The sequence below is a fragment of the Oryza sativa genome, chromosome 4, assembly GCF_034140825.1.
Source record: "Oryza sativa Japonica Group chromosome 4, ASM3414082v1".
NCBI classification, from domain to species: Eukaryota; Viridiplantae; Streptophyta; class Magnoliopsida; order Poales; family Poaceae; genus Oryza; species Oryza sativa.
Window position 1 is genome coordinate 31227501 of NC_089038.1, and position 18486 is coordinate 31245986.

The 18486-nt window shown below is 42.8% G+C and overlaps 2 protein-coding genes, 2 long non-coding RNA genes and 1 pseudogene across 10 annotated transcripts in view; 2 read left to right on the forward strand and 3 right to left on the reverse strand.

Moving 5' to 3' along the window:
• Nucleotides 1-6904, forward strand: part of LOC112938776 (uncharacterized) — an 11805-nt gene extending 4901 nt beyond the window's left edge. Inside the window, exons 2-6 of the long non-coding RNA XR_010741130.1 lie at nt 3614-3753; nt 4082-5098; nt 5337-5369; nt 6275-6401; nt 6472-6904. This is a non-coding gene — a long non-coding RNA (uncharacterized lncRNA). The remainder of the gene's footprint in view (nt 1-3613; nt 3754-4081; nt 5099-5336; nt 5370-6274; nt 6402-6471) is intronic.
• HKT1;1 (cation transporter HKT4-like) lies at nt 3374-6063 on the reverse strand. Of its 5 annotated transcripts, none has more exons than XM_066309210.1 (5): nt 5716-6061; nt 5269-5604; nt 4622-5081; nt 3999-4223; nt 3374-3779 (listed from the first exon to the last, which is right to left on the reverse strand). In XM_066309210.1, exons 2-5 carry the CDS (start codon nt 5303-5305, stop codon nt 3605-3607), a joined length of 897 nt encoding a protein of 298 aa, XP_066165307.1. In that variant the 5' UTR covers nt 5306-5604; nt 5716-6061; the 3' UTR covers nt 3374-3604. The 5 variants fall into 5 exon arrangements, with proteins under 5 accessions (XP_066165307.1, XP_066165306.1, XP_015633651.1 ...); XM_066309209.1 differs by having other exon boundaries at nt 4622-5141; XM_015778165.3 differs by having other exon boundaries at nt 4622-5604; nt 5716-6063.
• A 2365-nt stretch (nt 6905-9269) lies between the features above and the next one.
• On the forward strand, nt 9270-15281 carry LOC112938780 (uncharacterized). Its single transcript, XR_003242097.2, has 3 exons — nt 9270-9555; nt 14153-14438; nt 14546-15281. It is a non-coding gene; the product is annotated as an uncharacterized lncRNA (long non-coding RNA).
• On the reverse strand, nt 9824-12759 carry LOC107278357 (cation transporter HKT1;1-like; annotated as a pseudogene).
• On the reverse strand, nt 13112-18260 carry HKT1;4 (probable cation transporter HKT7). 3 transcript variants are annotated; one of them, NM_001402420.1, is made up of 3 exons: nt 17098-18260; nt 14179-14400; nt 13112-13992 (listed from the first exon to the last, which is right to left on the reverse strand). In NM_001402420.1, exons 1-3 carry the CDS (start codon nt 18177-18179, stop codon nt 13794-13796), a joined length of 1503 nt encoding a protein of 500 aa, NP_001389349.1. In that variant the 5' UTR covers nt 18180-18260; the 3' UTR covers nt 13112-13793. The 3 variants fall into 3 exon arrangements, with proteins under 3 accessions (NP_001389349.1, NP_001389350.1, NP_001389351.1); NM_001402421.1 differs by having other exon boundaries at nt 14075-14400; NM_001402422.1 differs by having other exon boundaries at nt 13112-14400.
• Between the last annotated feature and the right edge of the window lie 226 nt (nt 18261-18486).

Genomic DNA, 18486 nt, shown 5'->3' on the forward strand with positions numbered 1-18486 from the left:
AGGTTTTTAGGTGTCCTATAAATGTTTCACTTTTTTAGGTGTTCAGTAGCAAAGGACCATATATAAACTTTAAACGTCTTGTATTAATTTTTTCCTCGTATTTTTAGTTCAAGGATATGCTAAAGAAATTGCTCATAGTGCTAGCTAATGATGTCCCAATTAAATCAAATCTAGATATTACATAAAATATGTTGCTAATTTCTATTGGAATTGTGCTTGTGGTGAGATCCAAATAATATATCTTGTGGTGTTGTTTTCTCCTGAAGATAAAGATGAAGATGAAGATGAAGATTAGGATTAAGATTAAGTTTTTTACCTAAAACGAGGTAGTATTAACGTATGATGATTGAGTTTTAATTATTATATAAACTTAAAAAATAGATTAATATGATATTTTAGAGAAACTTTCATATAGAAAGTTTTTTACGAAAAACACCGTTTACTAGTTTAAAAAATATGCCAAAAAATCTTAATCTTCATCCACTCTTTTTGGAGAAAAGAACAGGACATTGCTCCTTTGCAGCTGATGCACATTGCACAGCTAGGCGCGGCCGCGCGGATACCGTTCTGCCCTGCACCACTAGGCCGGCCGGCAACATGTTCTTCGTTTCTGTGATCGTCGGGACTCGAGAATTGGATTCTCCCTCACATTAGGCGGACGAACAAGCCATCCCGTCCATCCAAATCGCTGGATGCGACGCTGCTTGACCTTCTCGTCATCATTCATCAGTGGGCTGTCTAAAGCGGTTTTCTTCGTGGAGGGCTTTCCCGGTGCTGGCTGCCTTTACCTTTCATGAGACCTGGACACATCGACCAGCAAGGTAAAGGTACGACAAAAGGAGGTGAGCAACGTTCCTCCACTAGCCCACGTGTCCTCTCCTGTGGCTCCCACGACCGGGGTAACCGTGTCACGCTGTATATATCCTTTAGAGCTTAGGTTTGACACTTTAGTGAGACTACATATAGAGCAAGTTAGATGGTACTAGAAAAGGGAATTACCGTTGGTTTTATTTTGAGGCTGTGTTTAGTTCCCTTCAAACTTCTAACTTTTCCGTCACATCAAATATTTGATATATGTATAGAGCATTAAATATGGACAAAAAAAACCAATTACACAGTTTGTATGTAAATTGCGAGACGAATCTTTTGAGCCTAATTATGTCATGATTTGACAATGTGGTGCTACAGTAAATATTTGTTAATGATGGATTAATTAGGTTTAATAGATTCGTCTCGCAGAGTTATAGAATTGGTTTTATTATTAGTCTATATTTAATACTTCTAATTAGTGTTTAAACATCCGATGTTGCTGTATCTAAACAGGCCCTAGGTTACATCGTTTCTCTAGGGTTCCCTTTTTCTTGGGTTTCTTTGCCGGGTCGGCCGAAGGAAATATCATTTTTCTAGGTGTCTTTTCGTTTTCTGAGGGGGCGCTCCGTTGCACTAACCTGTGCTGCTTTGAACTCTGTTGGCTCGTCCTATTTCTATGTGCGTGAGCTGCTGATTTCTCTGCTCTTTATAAAAGTCGACATAGGTGATGACGGTTCATGGGATTTAGAGTCGCACGTTTGTTTTTTTTTTTTAACAAATTGGAGGGTCATGCATACACGATACTGACTTATAAAATAGTATACTTAAGATTTGAAGGCTTAACTTCATAAGGTGCACGGACGTGTTTTGACCATCACACATGGACTTTTTGAGACGCAAATATTACGTATGGAACTAATATTAAATAATTAGAAGGGGTAAAACTTTGAACCCAAATCGTCTAACCCACCACCTTGTAGAGCTAGCCGAAAGATCCCTATGCGTTTTTTACTTTTTGAGATTAAATCCTAATAAAAATATGAGCACATGTGTCAAATTTGAGACCTAAACCTAGGTGACCTTGTGGATAGATTTTATAATCAAGGATTATGAACAACTGAATTATGCCCAGTTGATATCCATTATATTATATATGGCCTTATCGTTCCGCTGATTAGAGGAATAGGCCAAACGACATATTTACAAACGAAAAAAAATTGAATTTTTTATATATGTGTTCTCAACGATTTAAAAGCAAAGATTGAAAATAAATTTCGATTCAAAATCACAAAATCAACTCCAAATTAAGATTGAAAATTTAAATTTTGATTGATAAGTATAACCATGTATAAGCGAAACAATGATGCTTATATTACTTTGGGAATCTTGTAGTTTTTTACCAAGCTCTTTTCACGTGGTAATGTCGGCTGCATGCAATCGCACTCTCAGATACCCTCTTTTCGTTTGGTTTCTTAAACAGAGCACTTGTATATTTGATTTACTTTCTTGTGAATTTCGTATGAAGCACTTCCTCTTCCTCAAAATATAACCATGTTTAGGATTTAAAATCTGTACCACAGTAATGTTTTAGGCAGTGATTCCAATTCAAAGACGAAATATATGCAGTTTCAATCAATCAAGTGGTTGGCAGAGGAATTTAAGCAATTTTAGAATTCAAAATTTGATCATTGAGTAATCTTAATATTTGCCAAACAATTTAGAAATGCTCATATTTTAAGATAAAGGGATGCTTATATTTTAAGATAAAGTCATGATAAAGTTCCATGACGCATTTATTATTCTTTTTCTTTTTAAATTGGAGAGGCACTTCAAATCCAAGAGAATTGCTCGTATTTACGGCTACTTTTTTTTTCAGTGGTAGGCAACGACGTAACCATCATAGTGACTAGTGAGATACGGTCATTTCGTTAATTTTAAAATATATTGTGCAGTCTTTTGAGATATTTATAAAGATATGGTATGTGTGCACGTTTGTGAACACCTGCGTTTGTCTTGTATATTTTTGAAAAATGGTACTACCGTGCAATGGTGCTGTTGGTGCAAGCATGACATAAAAGCACATGGCGGTGATGAGCTCGTCTCAAGGTGCGCAAATGCAAATCCATCCAACAGCCAAACCTAAAGATCAGCGTAAGCAAATGGCCCAAAGCCCATGGGCTTCGTAGAGGGCGCGGCCCAATCTTGACCCATTCTGCTACTCTAGGCCCTCCCAGCCAGAGCACTAGAGCAGTGCAGCGCGGCGGCGACTCGGCGCCGGCGTCGCCTCCGTGGTGGAGCTCGCCGGCGGAGGATGCCTCCACCGTCCCCCGACCCCGCTCCTCGCCGTCCTCTTCTGTCAGTTCCTATATCCTATCATCCTTGTAGGTTACGATTTTTTTTCCTTCCACATTTCTTCGAATTTTCTTATAATCATGGTGCTTAGTTAGGGCTCAACACAATGCCCATGGCCGATAGACGTTTACGCGAGCGAGCACTGGAGCGCGATCCTTTCTCCGTTCGTGTGATGAAGATTGTTCGCACACTGCACACGGCCTAAGCGATGTCGATAAATTTCTCCCTTTGCACTTTTGCTTTGCCAATCGTGATTTGGCCAATCGGCTCGAATCAATGAACTAATGTGGAATCTCTAAAAAAAGCTTGATAAATTCCTCCTTTTGCAGTTTTGCCAATCGTGATTCGGGGTCAATCGGCCCGAATCAATGAACTAATGTGGAATCTCTAAAAAAGCTTGCACGCTCTGGTCCTTGTGGCACGTGAGCACTCAAGCTTCTCCTCATTTCAGGATGAACTCCTTGAGCCTCCCCAGGAACATCACCAGGATAACTATCAGCTTACCCTCCTCGGTCCACCTGCCGACGAACCCGTAGGAAGCATCTTTGCAAGTGGCATCAGGCTTCAACAACTTCTGGCAACTGTATCCTAGTGAGTAGCCTACATTGCCGAAAGCGCTGTGGAAATAAAATGGCGTTATTTCTGTTTGCTTGTAAGCAACCAAAAAAGAAAAAAAAATGACAGGTCGTAGATTTGATATGTTCTTGCAAATTTAATTATGCTGGTTCAGTGGTTCTTAGTGATCATACTAGGCAATTCGGATTTTCAGTGATGTAATTTTGATGTAGCCATAGTTTCTGTTATGGGCAGACAAAAAAAAAAGGATGTGAACTTGCCTGATTATCTCAAAAACTATGCTGAAGATGTTGAAATTTAGTGGATCAGAAGAAATTGACTTCCTTTCTGTTATGCATGCCAGGAATGTGAACATTGCTAAACAAGAAAGCTTGTTAACGGTAAAATTCCTCCACAGTGCTCTGCTAATCGAGTTTGTCTTTTTATCTGTCAAGGGCTGGTTATCAGCATTGGCAGTGAGAAATGAAGCATCGGAAGGAAGGTACCTGCAAGCAAGTTGATTATCTGTTAACAAGGAGTAGGAAACATGCTGTTCCACATAAAACATGTTGTATGCTGCCTACTTTTCATTTAAACCCTTGTCAGAAGTTCTGTCCTATTTGTTCAAAGTAGTCTCACTTTCTCTATTCAACAGTAGTTATTTAGATGCAGATTTGAAGTTCATAACTACTATTTCGGTGACGTATAAAATCGATAAAACCTAGCAAGCTGCAGTGGTCATGAATGCATGTGTTTAGTAATCTTCAAAGTTATAAATGATGAAGCTATCAAATTTTCCAACAGTTTCTCCTGATAATTTGTTATGTTCCTGTAATAACTAATCTAAGTGTTCTACTGATTTAGTTAAATTCATTAGAAGACAGGGTTTGGAGGAGATACTAACATGACGACTGCAAATAGCAACAGAGTTGATGGAGAAAGTGTTGATATATCAAGGATAGATTCACCGGCTTGTCTTGTATTAACACTCTGGAATAATAATCCTACCAATTTCTGTAACCAATTCATTCCCTCTAAGCTCTCTGAGTTCCACTCAAACGAGCAAATAAACATTACTTGCAGTAGAATCAGTCCAGTAACACTCAGAACAATGTAAACAGAATTTCTCCTCACATGCAAATGTTTGTAGCCAGTCTCCCCAGGATGCTGAAGGATGTAAGCATACTCTGCTTTTCCACTGACCTTCCCCAAAACCCATACGCATAGCCGCAAGAGTGGTGAAAACAAGGTGTTGCCTGCTAGAATCTGCGGGATCACTAGGAGCAAAAGGACCCAGTTCTTTCTGAAGGGTTGCATGTTACTATTTAGTGGCGTGAAGCCACAGTTTGCGAACGAGGACACTGCTGTGAAGATGCAAAAGGTATACATATTGATCTCCTTACTTTTCAGTACATTTCTTGCATCTGAATCAATCCAAAAGTAAATAATAATGATGACAGAACTGGAAATGACAGTAGCTACGAAATAACCTGTCACTATGCGAACCAACACAGCGCAAGGATTATATGTTATGCTTTTGTTTTGCTGTACCTGGTTTTGCGACATAGTTTCTTCTGATTGGCCACATTCCGTAATTTTGTGATCCCCATTGTTTGCAGGACTGTTGAATTCAATGTCCAAGCTGATTGAAGGTAAACTTCTCTGGCTGTTCTCATTTCTGTTGGCATTGGCATTGTTGAAGTAGAGCCCTAGCATTGATGTGAACACCTCTCCTCCCATTAGCATCAGAAGGATCAGAACCCAGAGTTGCCTGTCAGATAAGTCTTCCATCTCTACTGTTGCCATGCTCGAGACAGTAAGTGTAGACACAGAGGTGAACAATAGGTCCAAATCCTTTGGACCTGGCTTACCCTGGGGCTTGAGATTCTTCAGAGCAAGGAAACCAGCAAATGAGATTATCACAAAGTAAACGAGCTGAACTACCAAAGGGTTACTTTTGCAAACCAGAAAACTATAAGATTGTTTGACAGAACTTGCCACACATCTGGCTCTGGAAATGAGCTTCATGGACAGGAACCCACAGAGATGCTGAGCTTTCTCCCAATAGATCCGAGGCACCTCCGAATTCGGTAACAGGAGCTTCATGGCTATGTATAGTTTGATACGCTTCAAGGTATCTAGCACTAAACTTGGTGGATGCATTCTTCAACAAATTTTTTGGGCTTATAGAAGGTGGTATTGGAGTTGGCAACCCATAGTGTGTTTCAATGGCATATTTGGTAGGTTTCTAATATTGTTGGTACTTGTGTAACGCTGCCCAATGTGAGGATGCTCTGAGCTTAATATGTAGGATGAAACAATCAACATTGGTGGTGTGTACTTTTTAGAGTCCCAAGTGTTTGGTCTATATTTGTAGCAAGAGGAGTACGTTCAGTTCGCACAACAATGATGCTGATGGTACCTTAGTTAGCATATTTTGTGGCTGTGGAACAAGCCAATCCAGGGATTTTTGGTACTCCGAAAAGGACTCGTGGCAATTTTTCCTACAACAACACTATTCTCTTGATTAAAATATTTCATTTTTTTTTTGTTACAGATTGGTCTATGTGATTCCCTTCTTCCTGAGCAGTCAAGGAAGTCGCTACACTTGCCAGTGAAGTTGGTCCATGCATCTGTGTGCAGCAGCTGTAACCTATCGACAATTCGGGACCTCATCCGCACTGGTAAAATGTACAAGCATTAACACTAGTGTCACTGAATGTTTTTTTATATTCTTCTCTCTGATCTGAACAGTTCAGTTCAGACCCCAGTTCAGTCGGAATGGATACAGCATGCAGGTGAGATTGGCAAACGGCAATGGCAACTGATCGATCGAGCAGCCGAAAGCTTCGATGGACCACTGTTTGAGTGATCGGACAATAATGCAGTGGATCACGCAGCAATAATTGAGAGAATTTTTTTCCTTTGGGCTCCCCGATTTAGTGGCTGGGAGAGCTCATGTGCGGACAATTCAAATCCGTCAGCTACTACGCGTTGGTTTGTGCTTTGATTGGCTCACCATCTCTTCTACTTCTGTATGTCTTTTGCCTCGCTGAAAATCTCAGCTGCTATTGAGCTCCCAATTGTGCCACTGACAGGTACATGTAACTGTTTCTTAACGACATTGACGCGCTCACGCGCATGCGCCGCTGCACTGGACACGCATTGCACGCTGCCGCTTGCTTTCTATGGACTTCAGTTAAAGCTTGAGCGTATGGCTGAAGAGGAGTAAGAGAAAGTCAGAAAGATTTTATCTCGACTTGTTAGCACGTTTTTCCAAATTATTAAACTTACCTATCAAATGGTATGTTTCGTTGAAAATTGTCTTTGCTTTAAAATATCAAATAAATCTATTTTTCATGTTTAAAATAGGGAGAATAGCTAATATGGTCACTAAAGTTTCGCTCCTGGGTCATTTTAGTTCTTAATATTTTATATTGTCCAAACAAGTCCTTTAAATTTGTCATGTGGGCTAATATAGTCCTTGGTCCCACCAAAATCGCCACATGGACATGCCATGTCACCTTCCTATGCAAAATCTATATGATTTGTCCAATTTACCCTTACGCATAGGAAAATAAAAAACAAAAGGAAAAAGTTAAAAAAAATATATGGTATATGCAAGAGCAAAAATATACCTCAAAATGGTGAAAAAAGGAAGTATTTTTTCCTATGGTTATGTCTAATTCACCCTTATATTTATTTTTCTATGATATACGTAAGGGTAAATTGGACAATTTATTATAGATTTTGCATGAATGATGACATGGCATATCCATATGATGGTTTTGGTGGACCCAAAGACTATTCTAGGTTTTATGACAAAGGTTAAGGATTTATTTAGACCATTTAAAAGGTTAGGGACTAAACTGATCCTACAGAGAAACTTTAGGGACTAAAGTAGCTATTATCTCTTTAAAATAATTAAAACTTAGGACCTGTTCAGATAGATATCATTTCAAACCATACCAATTTTTGGTAAAATTGTGAAAATATGTGCATCTATTTAGTTTCTTACTAAACTCTGATAAATAAGTAAGAAATCCTACTAAAACTTTGGCAATATTGTCAAATTGCCAAAAATTTGGCAATACCAAAATTTGGTAAGGTTTATTTTGGCTATAATCCGAAGAGACCATTAATTATTCATGCACTATAGTTCAACTTTAACCTGTTTTTTCCACAGCGGTTTTAAACTGTTCAACCAGCATTTTGCCAGGATATTTGACACCCTCTCAAGGATCTGAGGTTGGTAGAGAGAATGGATTTGGCTAACATGGAGTACCGGCCAGCATGTATGACAGATGTGGACACGGCTATTTGATCGATGATAGGTAACATGATGTGGAAGAAACATGATCTTTGTTTCCTTCTGCTGATCAATAATCTTTGCGTATGTGGATGCCGCCCCCACGATATATGGACGCACAACTAGCAGTGAACAAAAAAGTTCGAAGCTGATGACTCCGATCCTCTCGAATTCGTTGTTTTAATAAGTAAGCTAAGTTAGCTGCTCATAAATTGCCCGGATTGATTTTCTTTACGGAAAGGCTAACGATATATTGACAGAAAATCTATCTCTAAATCTTGCAGATTTTGAATCACTGGATGAACTTTGCGATTCGTGCTCCAGGCCTTATCCTCCAACTCCGGCGACCTCCTCTTCTTCTCCGGCGCCGGCGACACCCTAGACTCCGGCAGAGGACCCTACGGGTTAGGGTACTAGGTTGGGATGGGGGTGGGAGGGGGAGGGGGAAGAGAGAGGAGTTAGAGGGATGGCCGTGGGAGGCGGCAGCCCGACGGTGGGCGGCGAATCCAATGGGTGACGTAGCGGCGACGCCGAAGCTGCGGGGTCAGAAGCTGGCGGTGGGCCGGTGTAGGCGGCGGGGGCAAAGAGGAAGGGTGTGTTAGGAGGAGGCGGCCGGTGGTGGCACCCCGCCGTCGGAGACGGGGAAGACGGCGGTGCAGGGACAGCTCGCCGCCATCCGCTTAAGGAAAGAAGAGGAGAGGGAGGGAAAGGGGAGGGGGCCAGCCGGGGGGGGGGGGGGGGGGGGGGCTCGACGGCGCCATTGACAACTTGACGCCTTTCGGCCAGCCGGCAAGGCGGGCGGTGGCGGGGGATCGGCCGGTGGTGGTGGAATGCGCGATGGGAGGGAGTGGCGGTGGGAGAATGAGCGAGAGGAGGGCTGCCGCCTCCCACAGCCATCCCTCTAAAGCCGGCGAGCTCCCCCCTCTTGCCCCTCCCCCTCCAACCCCCACCCCAACCCGGGATCCTAACCCGTAGGGTCCTTTGCCAGAGTCTAGGGTATCGCTGGCGCCGGAGAAGAAAGTCGCCGGAGTTGGAGGAGAAGGCCTGAAGCACAAATCGCAAAGTTCATCCGGTGGACCAAAATCTGCAAGATTTGGAGGTAGATTTTCAGTCAACATATCGTTAGCATTTATCGGCGAAAAAAAATGAGGGCCCTAAATGTGTTGGGCTGATATATAGCCCACAGTTTATTGGGCCCACTTGAGGACCAAACATTAGCTCTTTAGGCCCATTTTTTAGGCCCAGTCGTTGGGGAAGCCCGACGATGGCGAGCAGTCCGCCGCAACAGCCGACGACGGCGGCGGGAGGCGCCGGCGTTCTTCCCGCCGCCGGCGCGCGCGGTGCCCGTCGCCCTGGACGCGATCCTGTCGCGGCGCGTGGGAGCTCGGTTTCCCGCCGCCGACGATGTCTCCCTCTGCCCGCCTCGCCGCGCCGCGCCTCGCCGCGCATCCGAGGACGGGGACAAGCCCAATCAATGCCCTGCCGTGGCGGCCTCGCCGCCGGCCACCTCTGCAACCTCGCTTCTCCTGGTAGTTCCCCTCTTTCCATGCTCTGCATTTCCCTGATCTGGGTGCCCGTGTTTTTGCTCTCGTGCTAATGGCTAGCGAAATCAAATCCCAATGCGTAATGCGATACGATACGCGTTCCTCGTACTTTTCCCCTCGGTGAACTGATCACGGAATGGATTCTCGCTTAGCCCATTCGAGGCTCTCGCATCGCATTCATGTAATATCGATTGAATTCCTACCGAGGAATTGGATATCGAGACGAATTTCGTTTCCCCATGCTTAGGGTGATATGATGATATCAACTGATTGATTTACAGTTTACACCTTCAAACTTTTTTGCTTATAATGCTCGTGATCGTACAGTTTACTCCCTACTGATGTAGTGATGTTTAATTACATGGACGTTCAAGATTTTCCTCCTGTGAGGGTGAACTTTTTAAACCTCCCCAGGAACATCACTAAAATTATCATCAGCTTACCTTCGTCGGTCCACTTGCCGACGAACCCATATGAAGTAGCTTTGCAGGTAGCATCAGGTTTCAGCAACCTCTCGCAGCTATAGCCTAGTGAGTATCCCACATTGGCGTATGCACTGTGAAAGAAAATTTTGCATCATTGCTTGGAAGGTGCAAACATAATTTTCTTTTATGCTGACCTTCTTCATATTTCTTTTCCATGCACATAGTTAATTTGGAAGGCCATTGTTGAGGGTAGTAATGGTTTCAAAGTTGGGGGATGGAAATCATTCCTATTTCCTAGGCCATAGTTGAGGGTTTTCCTAGAAATAAGGATGTGAACTTACCTGATAATTTTGAATGCTATGCTGAAAATGTTGAAATTTAGTGGATCAGTAGATATTGACTTCCTTTCTGTTATGCATGCTATAATTGTGAATATTGCTAAGCAAGCAGACTTTGAAATGATAAAATTCTTCCATATGGCCTGATCATTTGAATTTCTTCCTCGTTCTGTCAAAGGCTTGTTATCAGCATTGATAGGGAGAGCTGAATTATCAGAAGGATAGTACCTGCAAATAAGTTAATGGCATGTTGTCATTGAAGTTTACGTGGGTACTAGCATGCTTTTCTATTTTTTTGATGAATTGACTATCTGGATTGTGGAATCTGTTCTTCTCCGCCATGTTGTGACCTCTGTCATAGTGCAGGATTTTATGGTTGTTTTGATTTTGTTCTATGCATTTATCTGCTTTTTTTTCTTTTTCGAGTACACAAATTGCTGACTTAGCTGTAGTAAACAAGTATGTTTCTCACCGAGACAGTGTTCATACTTCCATGTTATTATCTAGAACTTCATTTAAACTGAAACTCTTGCGAGAACATAAGGCTGGCCTTCAACAAGTGAACTAGTTTTGTGTTCCTTTATTAAGATAACTAAGCAATTTCAACCAAAAAATATCTGAAGATTTTAAGCTCATAATTGTTTATGTTGTTTCGTTCTGAAATTATGTGCTTAATTTATCCTTTGCAGTTACTGATGGTGATTGTGCCATATTTATGATAAAATTCTGAAAGTCCTGATAAATGCTTCAAAATAATAAATATTATGAAATGTTTATAGGGAATACTTACATGACAAGTGCAAATAGAACTAGTATTGGACTCAATGACAGCTTCACCAGCATGCCTTGTATTCACAGTTTCACACTCTGGAACAATGAGCAAACCAACTTTTCAAATCAGTTCATTCCATTTAAGGCACTTGAGTTCCACTCAAAATAGGAAAGAAACATCACTTGCAGCAGAACTAGCCCCCCAACAGTGAGAACCATGTTGACTGAATTCTTCTGCAATTGCAAATACCTGTAGCCAGTATCCTCTGGATGCTGAAGGATGTAGGCATATTCTTCTCTTCTGCTAACCTTCCTCAAGATCCATATGCTTAACCTCAATAGTGGCGATAATATAGTGTTGCCTGCTAGAACCTGTGGGGTAACCAGAAGTTATAGACTGGATTTCTTTCTGAATATTGCCATGTTATCATTTACCGGGGTGAAGCCGCAGTTTGCAAATGAGGATACTGCTGTGAAGATGGAAAACGTCCATATTTTGATATCTTTACTCTTCAGGAGTTGTCTTGTATCTGAGTCAATCTGAGCAAAAATAATAATGACTAAGGAGCTGCAAACAACAGCTGCTATGAAGTAGCCTGTCACTATATGAGCCAACATATTGCGGCACTTCTGTTTCATGGTTCTGCTTCCCTGTACCCAGTTAAGTGATATGGTTGCTTCTGATTGGAAGCCTTGTGAACTATTTTGATTGCTATCATTTACAGCATCAAAGGATTCAATATTCCTTCTCGTCGAAGGTGATCTTTTTGGGAGGACTTCGTTTGTGTTGGTCTCAGCATTGTTGAAGTGCAGCGCCAGCATTGAAATGGATACTTCTCCTCCCAATATCATCAGAAGTATTAACACCCAGAGTTGCTGGTTAGAAAAGTCTTCCATCTCTACTGTTGCCATGCTTGAGACTGCTGCTGTGGACACAGAAGTGAACATCAAATCCAGGTCCCTTGGAGTTGGCTTGTGTCGTGGCTTGAGGATCTTCAGAGCAAGGAAACCAACAAAGGATATTGAGATGAAGTACACAAGTTGAACTATTAATGGATTGCTTTGGAACATGAAAAACCAGAAACAGCGTCTGAAGAAACACACTGCACATTTGGAGAGGGAACGAAGCCTCATGGAGATAAACACATGGAGGTGCTTAACTTTCTCTGTAATGTCCCTAACCACTTGGAACTTGGGCTGTGGGATTTTCATGGCTAATGGCAGATGCTGTGATGTAACTAGGATTGAACTGAATGGATGCATCATTGGAGGTTTGTGGGCATAGTGTTCAGTATGCTGGAGTTGGCTACTGGAAGGTGTTTCTTAGGTTTCAATGATTCTGTCTTTGCCACCATTGCTCACTGCAACCAAGTTCTGGATCTTAATATGTAGGATGGTGTAAGACAGATGTGCCCATTTTGCAGAATCATGATGCTGATGGTGTGTACAGGGCCCCAACCCAGGCATGATTGGTGTATGCACAAGCATGTGCTTAGAATATTATAATGCCTAACTACTATATGTTCTTGAGTGAAATGATTGTCAGCAATTAGAATCCTTCATTCACATTTTTTGAGTCATAAGAATATCCTCAATTTAGATTAGCTGTTTGTCTTCACACGTAAACCTGCTCTGCCTCAATAATTCACTCTTTTTTAATCTATTATTATCATACGGTATTGTAAAAAATTAGTTGTGTTCTTCTTTAGCTGAAATCAGTAATGTTGCATGTGCAACTAGTTTTGGACTACAAATTTGTCCCTGTTTTCCTAATAGAATTCACCTGTGTATCATGATACTGAAATTTAGTTATAGTAACCATTATTTTGAATTTACTACTGCATATTGCTGTTCAGTCCATTGTTGAAGATTCTGGTATCAAAGTTATGGCTAATTTTGGTTTTCCTTTGCATTCACTTAATTGAACATTTATATATTTATTATAACAGATTACAATTTGTTACCTCGTTTTATTTTTGTATGTAGCTGAGGTTTATCTTTCAGATTCCACAAATACTAGATTGTTTGCTTTATTGCTATATAATCAACATCTTCTGTAGTGGGAACAAGTGTACCAGAATGCACAATGTGTAGTGGAGATTTTCTTTCCCTTTTCCCTTTTATTCTCTCTTTTTTTCACTGATGCACCCTTGGTTGCACGTGTGTCCTTTTTAATTTCTATCAGAAAAGTGTAGTGACTAGGATAAGCAATCTAGTGTTTTTTCAATCTTTGTGATCTCAGCTCTCAGGTTCTTCTAGATGCCCTTGCTTCAGAAGAAAGTACTTCTGGACGTACTGTATGAACTGATCACCACTTGATAGACATCTACATATCTTTTAACATGTGGGTATTTAAGTATTGCAGCCATCACAATGACATCCGGCCTTTTACTAGCATTACATGGATGCAATAAATGGTCATTGCAGGGAGCCAGTGACAGAAGCATCTCTATGTGAAGTGAATCAGGTTAATTAGCCTATGTTGATTTCTTGTGATGAACTTTCATTCACCTGATCTGAAACTGCCAACACTTGGAGTGGAGGGTGAGCTTTGTGCAAGGATGACAGTGGAAGGTTCCTGTCTATGTGAAAATGAATATACAAACAAACGGAAGAGAAAGAGTACATCTTTATACTTTTTTCCTACCCTCAGGGACCTGCAATGTTCAGCTGGTACTGCATCTAAGATCTAACTAAGTTTCCAGGCTTTGCCTCCTTTCATGCTGAACTTCTTGAGCCTCCCAAAGAACATCACAAAAATGAGTATCAGTTTGCCAGAGTCGCTCCATCTCCCTACGAAACCAGTCCATTTATCTGTGCAGAGATGGTCTGGATTGATCTGTCTACTGCAACTGTAGCCCATTGAGAACCCCACATTTCCATATGCACTGCAAATGTGGGCAGATCCGTCAGATTCCACGAAAGAAAACATTACTATTTTCATTGTGTATTATTAAGATTCAGAAATACCTGACAAGTGTTACTTTGTGTTTTGCTGTTTTCATCAGATAAATTGTTAATTTACTTGGTCTGCATTTTTTTTCTCAGGTAAGAAACCATTTAGTCTGACTTGCCTGACAACTTCGACAACAATGCTTAGCACACTGAAGTTGAGGGGGTCTTCTTTGAGCTTTCTTCTCTCGGTGATGCAGATGGCAATGACAAAGATGGTCAGGTAGGAGAGTTGTGACAAAAGTGTACTCTCGAGCAGTCTGATTCCCTGGTTCTCTGCATTACTATCCTTAGTAGTGGAATTCTCTTCAAATGGGAACCACGTCGTGTACGGAGGTAGATACCTGGAGGCAAGATGAAGCAGAATATGAGACAACAAACGGTACGAGTTTAAACAGACATCAGTTAATTTGCAGCAATCTTTCCAATTAAAGTTTCAGTGATTAGTTGCTTATTTTGGGCATTGAAAATGCATGCATGTCGATGCAGCTGCTTAACGAAATGCGATCAGAAAGTCACCCTTGGGTGGATTATCATCTTCGGATGTTCAAAAGCAGATCATTATTGAGAAATAATTCAGGGAAGGAGTTGCAGCTCTGCTTGTCTAAGGTTTGATCTTTCAGGTGACGTGCAAGAACATTCTGGTGCTTGGTTATATTCTCTGTAAATGATGCGACAATAAGATGAAAACAATGGCTCAACTGACTGGAAGCTTGGATTCACAAGCATATGGCCTTGAGAGAACAATATGGGAACAACTGCTGGCCGGTGAAGAAATTCCTTTGCACGCGCTACGACAATCGGCAGGAGATATCACCCTGCTTTAGCCATGCAGGTCATTTTCAGAGGCACACATCCCAGTTCCTAAACCAGGCTGCAAAAGTTGACGAATGACGACTACTGTGCTCCACTATTTTGTACTCCATGCATCAACTGGGGAAAGATGGCGAATTTTATGGAATTGCATGTGAAAATTGAGCCATAATCATCTGGAAGAACCAAAGATTGGAACAAATTCTAGCAACTATGCGCCTCCCATTTTGACATGAACAAAATTAGAAGTAATAGTCATCAACCTCCCAGGTGACCAGATTTGCTGAGAACGCGGAGAGCATATTCTCAGGTTGACAGAAGGTGTGGCATGTGATGCATGCAGGCTTTTGAATGGAGACTTGGAATATTAATACTCCTACCTTTCAGCAAATTGATTGTGGTGTTCTTGCAAGTTGAAGTGGTGTGCTGCGTTGTGGTTTCTGTGAAGCTAGGAGGAGAGCTATCCTTTTCTTCTTTGGCAAAAATAAAAAAAAATCTGTCAAAAATCTAGGAGAAAGGGTCAACGCACGGTCAACTCCTACCTATGGTCACGAACTGGGAAATGGGACAGTGTTTTGACGTTTGAAACTACTCTCCATCACATGCATCTACCTACCTAAGGCCATTCTCAACCCAATAATTAGGATGATGTCCATAGCATTAAATAAGTTGCTACTTAGGACAAAAAATAATATGCAAGTGAATAAATGAGGAAAGAGAGACATGGTTTCTACACAACATCCAAGACATCATGTGAGATAAGTAGCATTAAATTGAAGTATGAAATAGTGGTGTTTGCATTGGAAGAGTAGTGTCTAGTACTTCTTGATGATGTAGAGTTTATGGAAACCATGTCTAGTGTTATGGGTTGGGACTGTCCTACCACAGAAAAGAAACATGTGTCCTCTTGCTGTGGCCGATGAGCAAATTAATTAGGATACGAAGAATTATTGACGAGTTTATAGTGTTTTGATGTGCTTTTGTCCGTGACTATTACGTACGGAGAAGGGAAGAACCGAAGAAGATTCCATTGCAGAAGAGAACCCACTTGCCACCGGCCGTTACATCTCCTATCATCACTCGTTCACTATTAGTACTTGTAATTTAATTTGTCATTATGATATGACCATCCGATATTTTACTCAATAATTCAAGTGGTTTTGCAGTTTCCACCTGAGAGATCCTGACATTTTACACTCAAGGACATCGATGCCAAGTGCCACTACACTCGGCAATGCAATAAGGTTGCGTTCTTTGCAACACTCTTACGTTTTTCGCACGCACGTTTCTTAAATTGTTAAATAGTATGGTTTTTATAAAAAAATACTTTAAAAGAGCATATTAATTAATCTAATTTTTAAGTTTTTAAAGCTAATACCGAATTAACCAAGTGCTATTAGACCGTTCCATTTTTCATGTATGAGAAATTTGCTTTCAACCACCGGTAACGAACACAACCTAATACACTTTGGGACAAAGGTATTGGCATTGTGTCATTGTTATGGGTCGCATGCATGGCTCACCTCCACATATATGCATGTTGCAACGAAACATTTCTATGTATTTATAGTTTGTGATTTAATCGCAAAACATGCTACTAACAATGTCAAAATTGGTAGGAGAACTAATGAAAAGGAAAACATATGTTCTAGAGGTCCGGAGAGTAAAGTTAACATGCATGGTAAAACTAGTTCCCATTTTAATGTGATGATGTAAATGGTTTGCGTACCTACTAGCTACTCCCTTTGTCCACAATATAACAGCATAGAAAGGACAGGACATATTTAAGTAGTACAAATCTATACTACTTTATCCAGATTCGTAGTATTAAAATGTATTTAGTCTAATTCTATGTTATTATATTTTTGGGCTAGGATAGTAGTAATAAAAGACTATGGTTCTAGAATATTATAGTGTACAATGCAGGAAGCTTGGAAACAAGTACTTCCTCCGTCCTATAATATAAGGGATTTTGAGTTTTTGCTTGCACTGTTTGACCACTCGTTTTATTCAAAAAAATTTGTGCAAATATAAAAAACGAAAAGTTATGCTTAAAATACTTTAGATAATAAAGTAAGTCAAAAAAAAATAATTACAAAATTTTTTGAATAAGACAAGTGGTCAAATAGTAAAAGCGAAAACTTATGAGACAGATGGAGTACTAGCTAGGTTGAAGAGCTGAGACCCTGAGAGAGCTTAGGTCAGAGAGAGAAACAGAGAGCACTCACATCATGAGGACGAAGAGCACGAGGATGGCCGGCGCGAGGATGGAGAGGTCGACGGTGGACTCGCCGGTGTGCCGGGCGTTCACGGCGAGGAACAGCGCGTTCACCACCTTCTCCCACGGGCTCATCCCCTGCAGCGCCCCGCCCCACTCCATGCCGCACACCAGCGCCATCAGCACGGCGACGAACGCCGCCACCGTCGCCGCCAGCATCCAGCACCGCCGCGCCGGCATCAGGTGCGCGTACCCGGCCGCCGCCGCCCTGCCCCCCTCCCTCGCCATCTCCACGAGCTCCTCCCGCCGCGTCGCCGCCGCCGCCGCCCACACGCACGCCGCCAGCAGCGGCGCGAACAGCGTGTTCCCCGCCAGCACCTGCGGCACCAGCAGCAGCTGCAGCGGCGCGTCCCGCTTGAACACCACCATGTTCTCGTTCGTCGGCATGAACCCGCAGTTGGAGAACGTCGACACCGTCGTGAACACCGCGAACGTCCACGTGTTCAGCGACTTGTCCCCCAGCGTCCGCCTCGCGCCCGGCGACGCGAGCACGTACGCCGCGACGGCCACGGCGCCGACGACGTGCACCACCGCGAAGATGGCGAGCACGATGTAGAACAGCGCGCGCACCGCATTGTGCCGCAGCGTGTCCGCGTCCATCGGGCGGCGTCGGCTCGCCGCCTCCTCTCCCGACGACGTCGGGTTCTCGACGTCGCCGCCGTCGATGTCGGCGAGCGCGACGTCGCCGTGGCTCTCGACGCGCCGGGATCTGTCCATGGCGTCGCTCCGCAGCTTGGACCACTTGGACGCGAGCCCCACGAGCGAGACGAACACCTCGCCGCCGAGGAGCATCAGGACGGTGAGCACCACGAGCTGGCCGTTGGAGAACACCTCCATCTCGACGGTGGACATGCTCGACACCGTGGCGGCCGACACGGCGGTGAAGAAGCGGTCGATGCGGCGCGGCGCGGCGCCGGGCTCCCGCACCTTGAGCACCCCGAGGAGGCCGTAGCCGAGGCAGGAGATGGCGAGGAAGTAGGCGACGTGCATGGACAAAGCGCCGCCGGCGAGCGCGCGCCGCGACGTGGGCATATTGGAGCACGCACGCGGCCGCCGTGTGCTCGCTCCGGCGCGGCCGGTGCAACGGCTGGCTCGGCGAGCTTGTGGATGAGCTCCGGCGATCGATCGTGCTGCCGCGCTATATATAGTCGTGCGGACGTGGGAGGCTGGGAGCTATGGCTGAGCAACAAAATAGGCCACGCGTCCTACGTACCACTAACCATTTGATGTCATCCAATTTCGAATAGAGTAATACTCCCTCAATTCTACATTGATTATTATATAATCAAAACCAGAATTTCTAAACTGATTATCATATATAATCATCCTTTCATTTAAG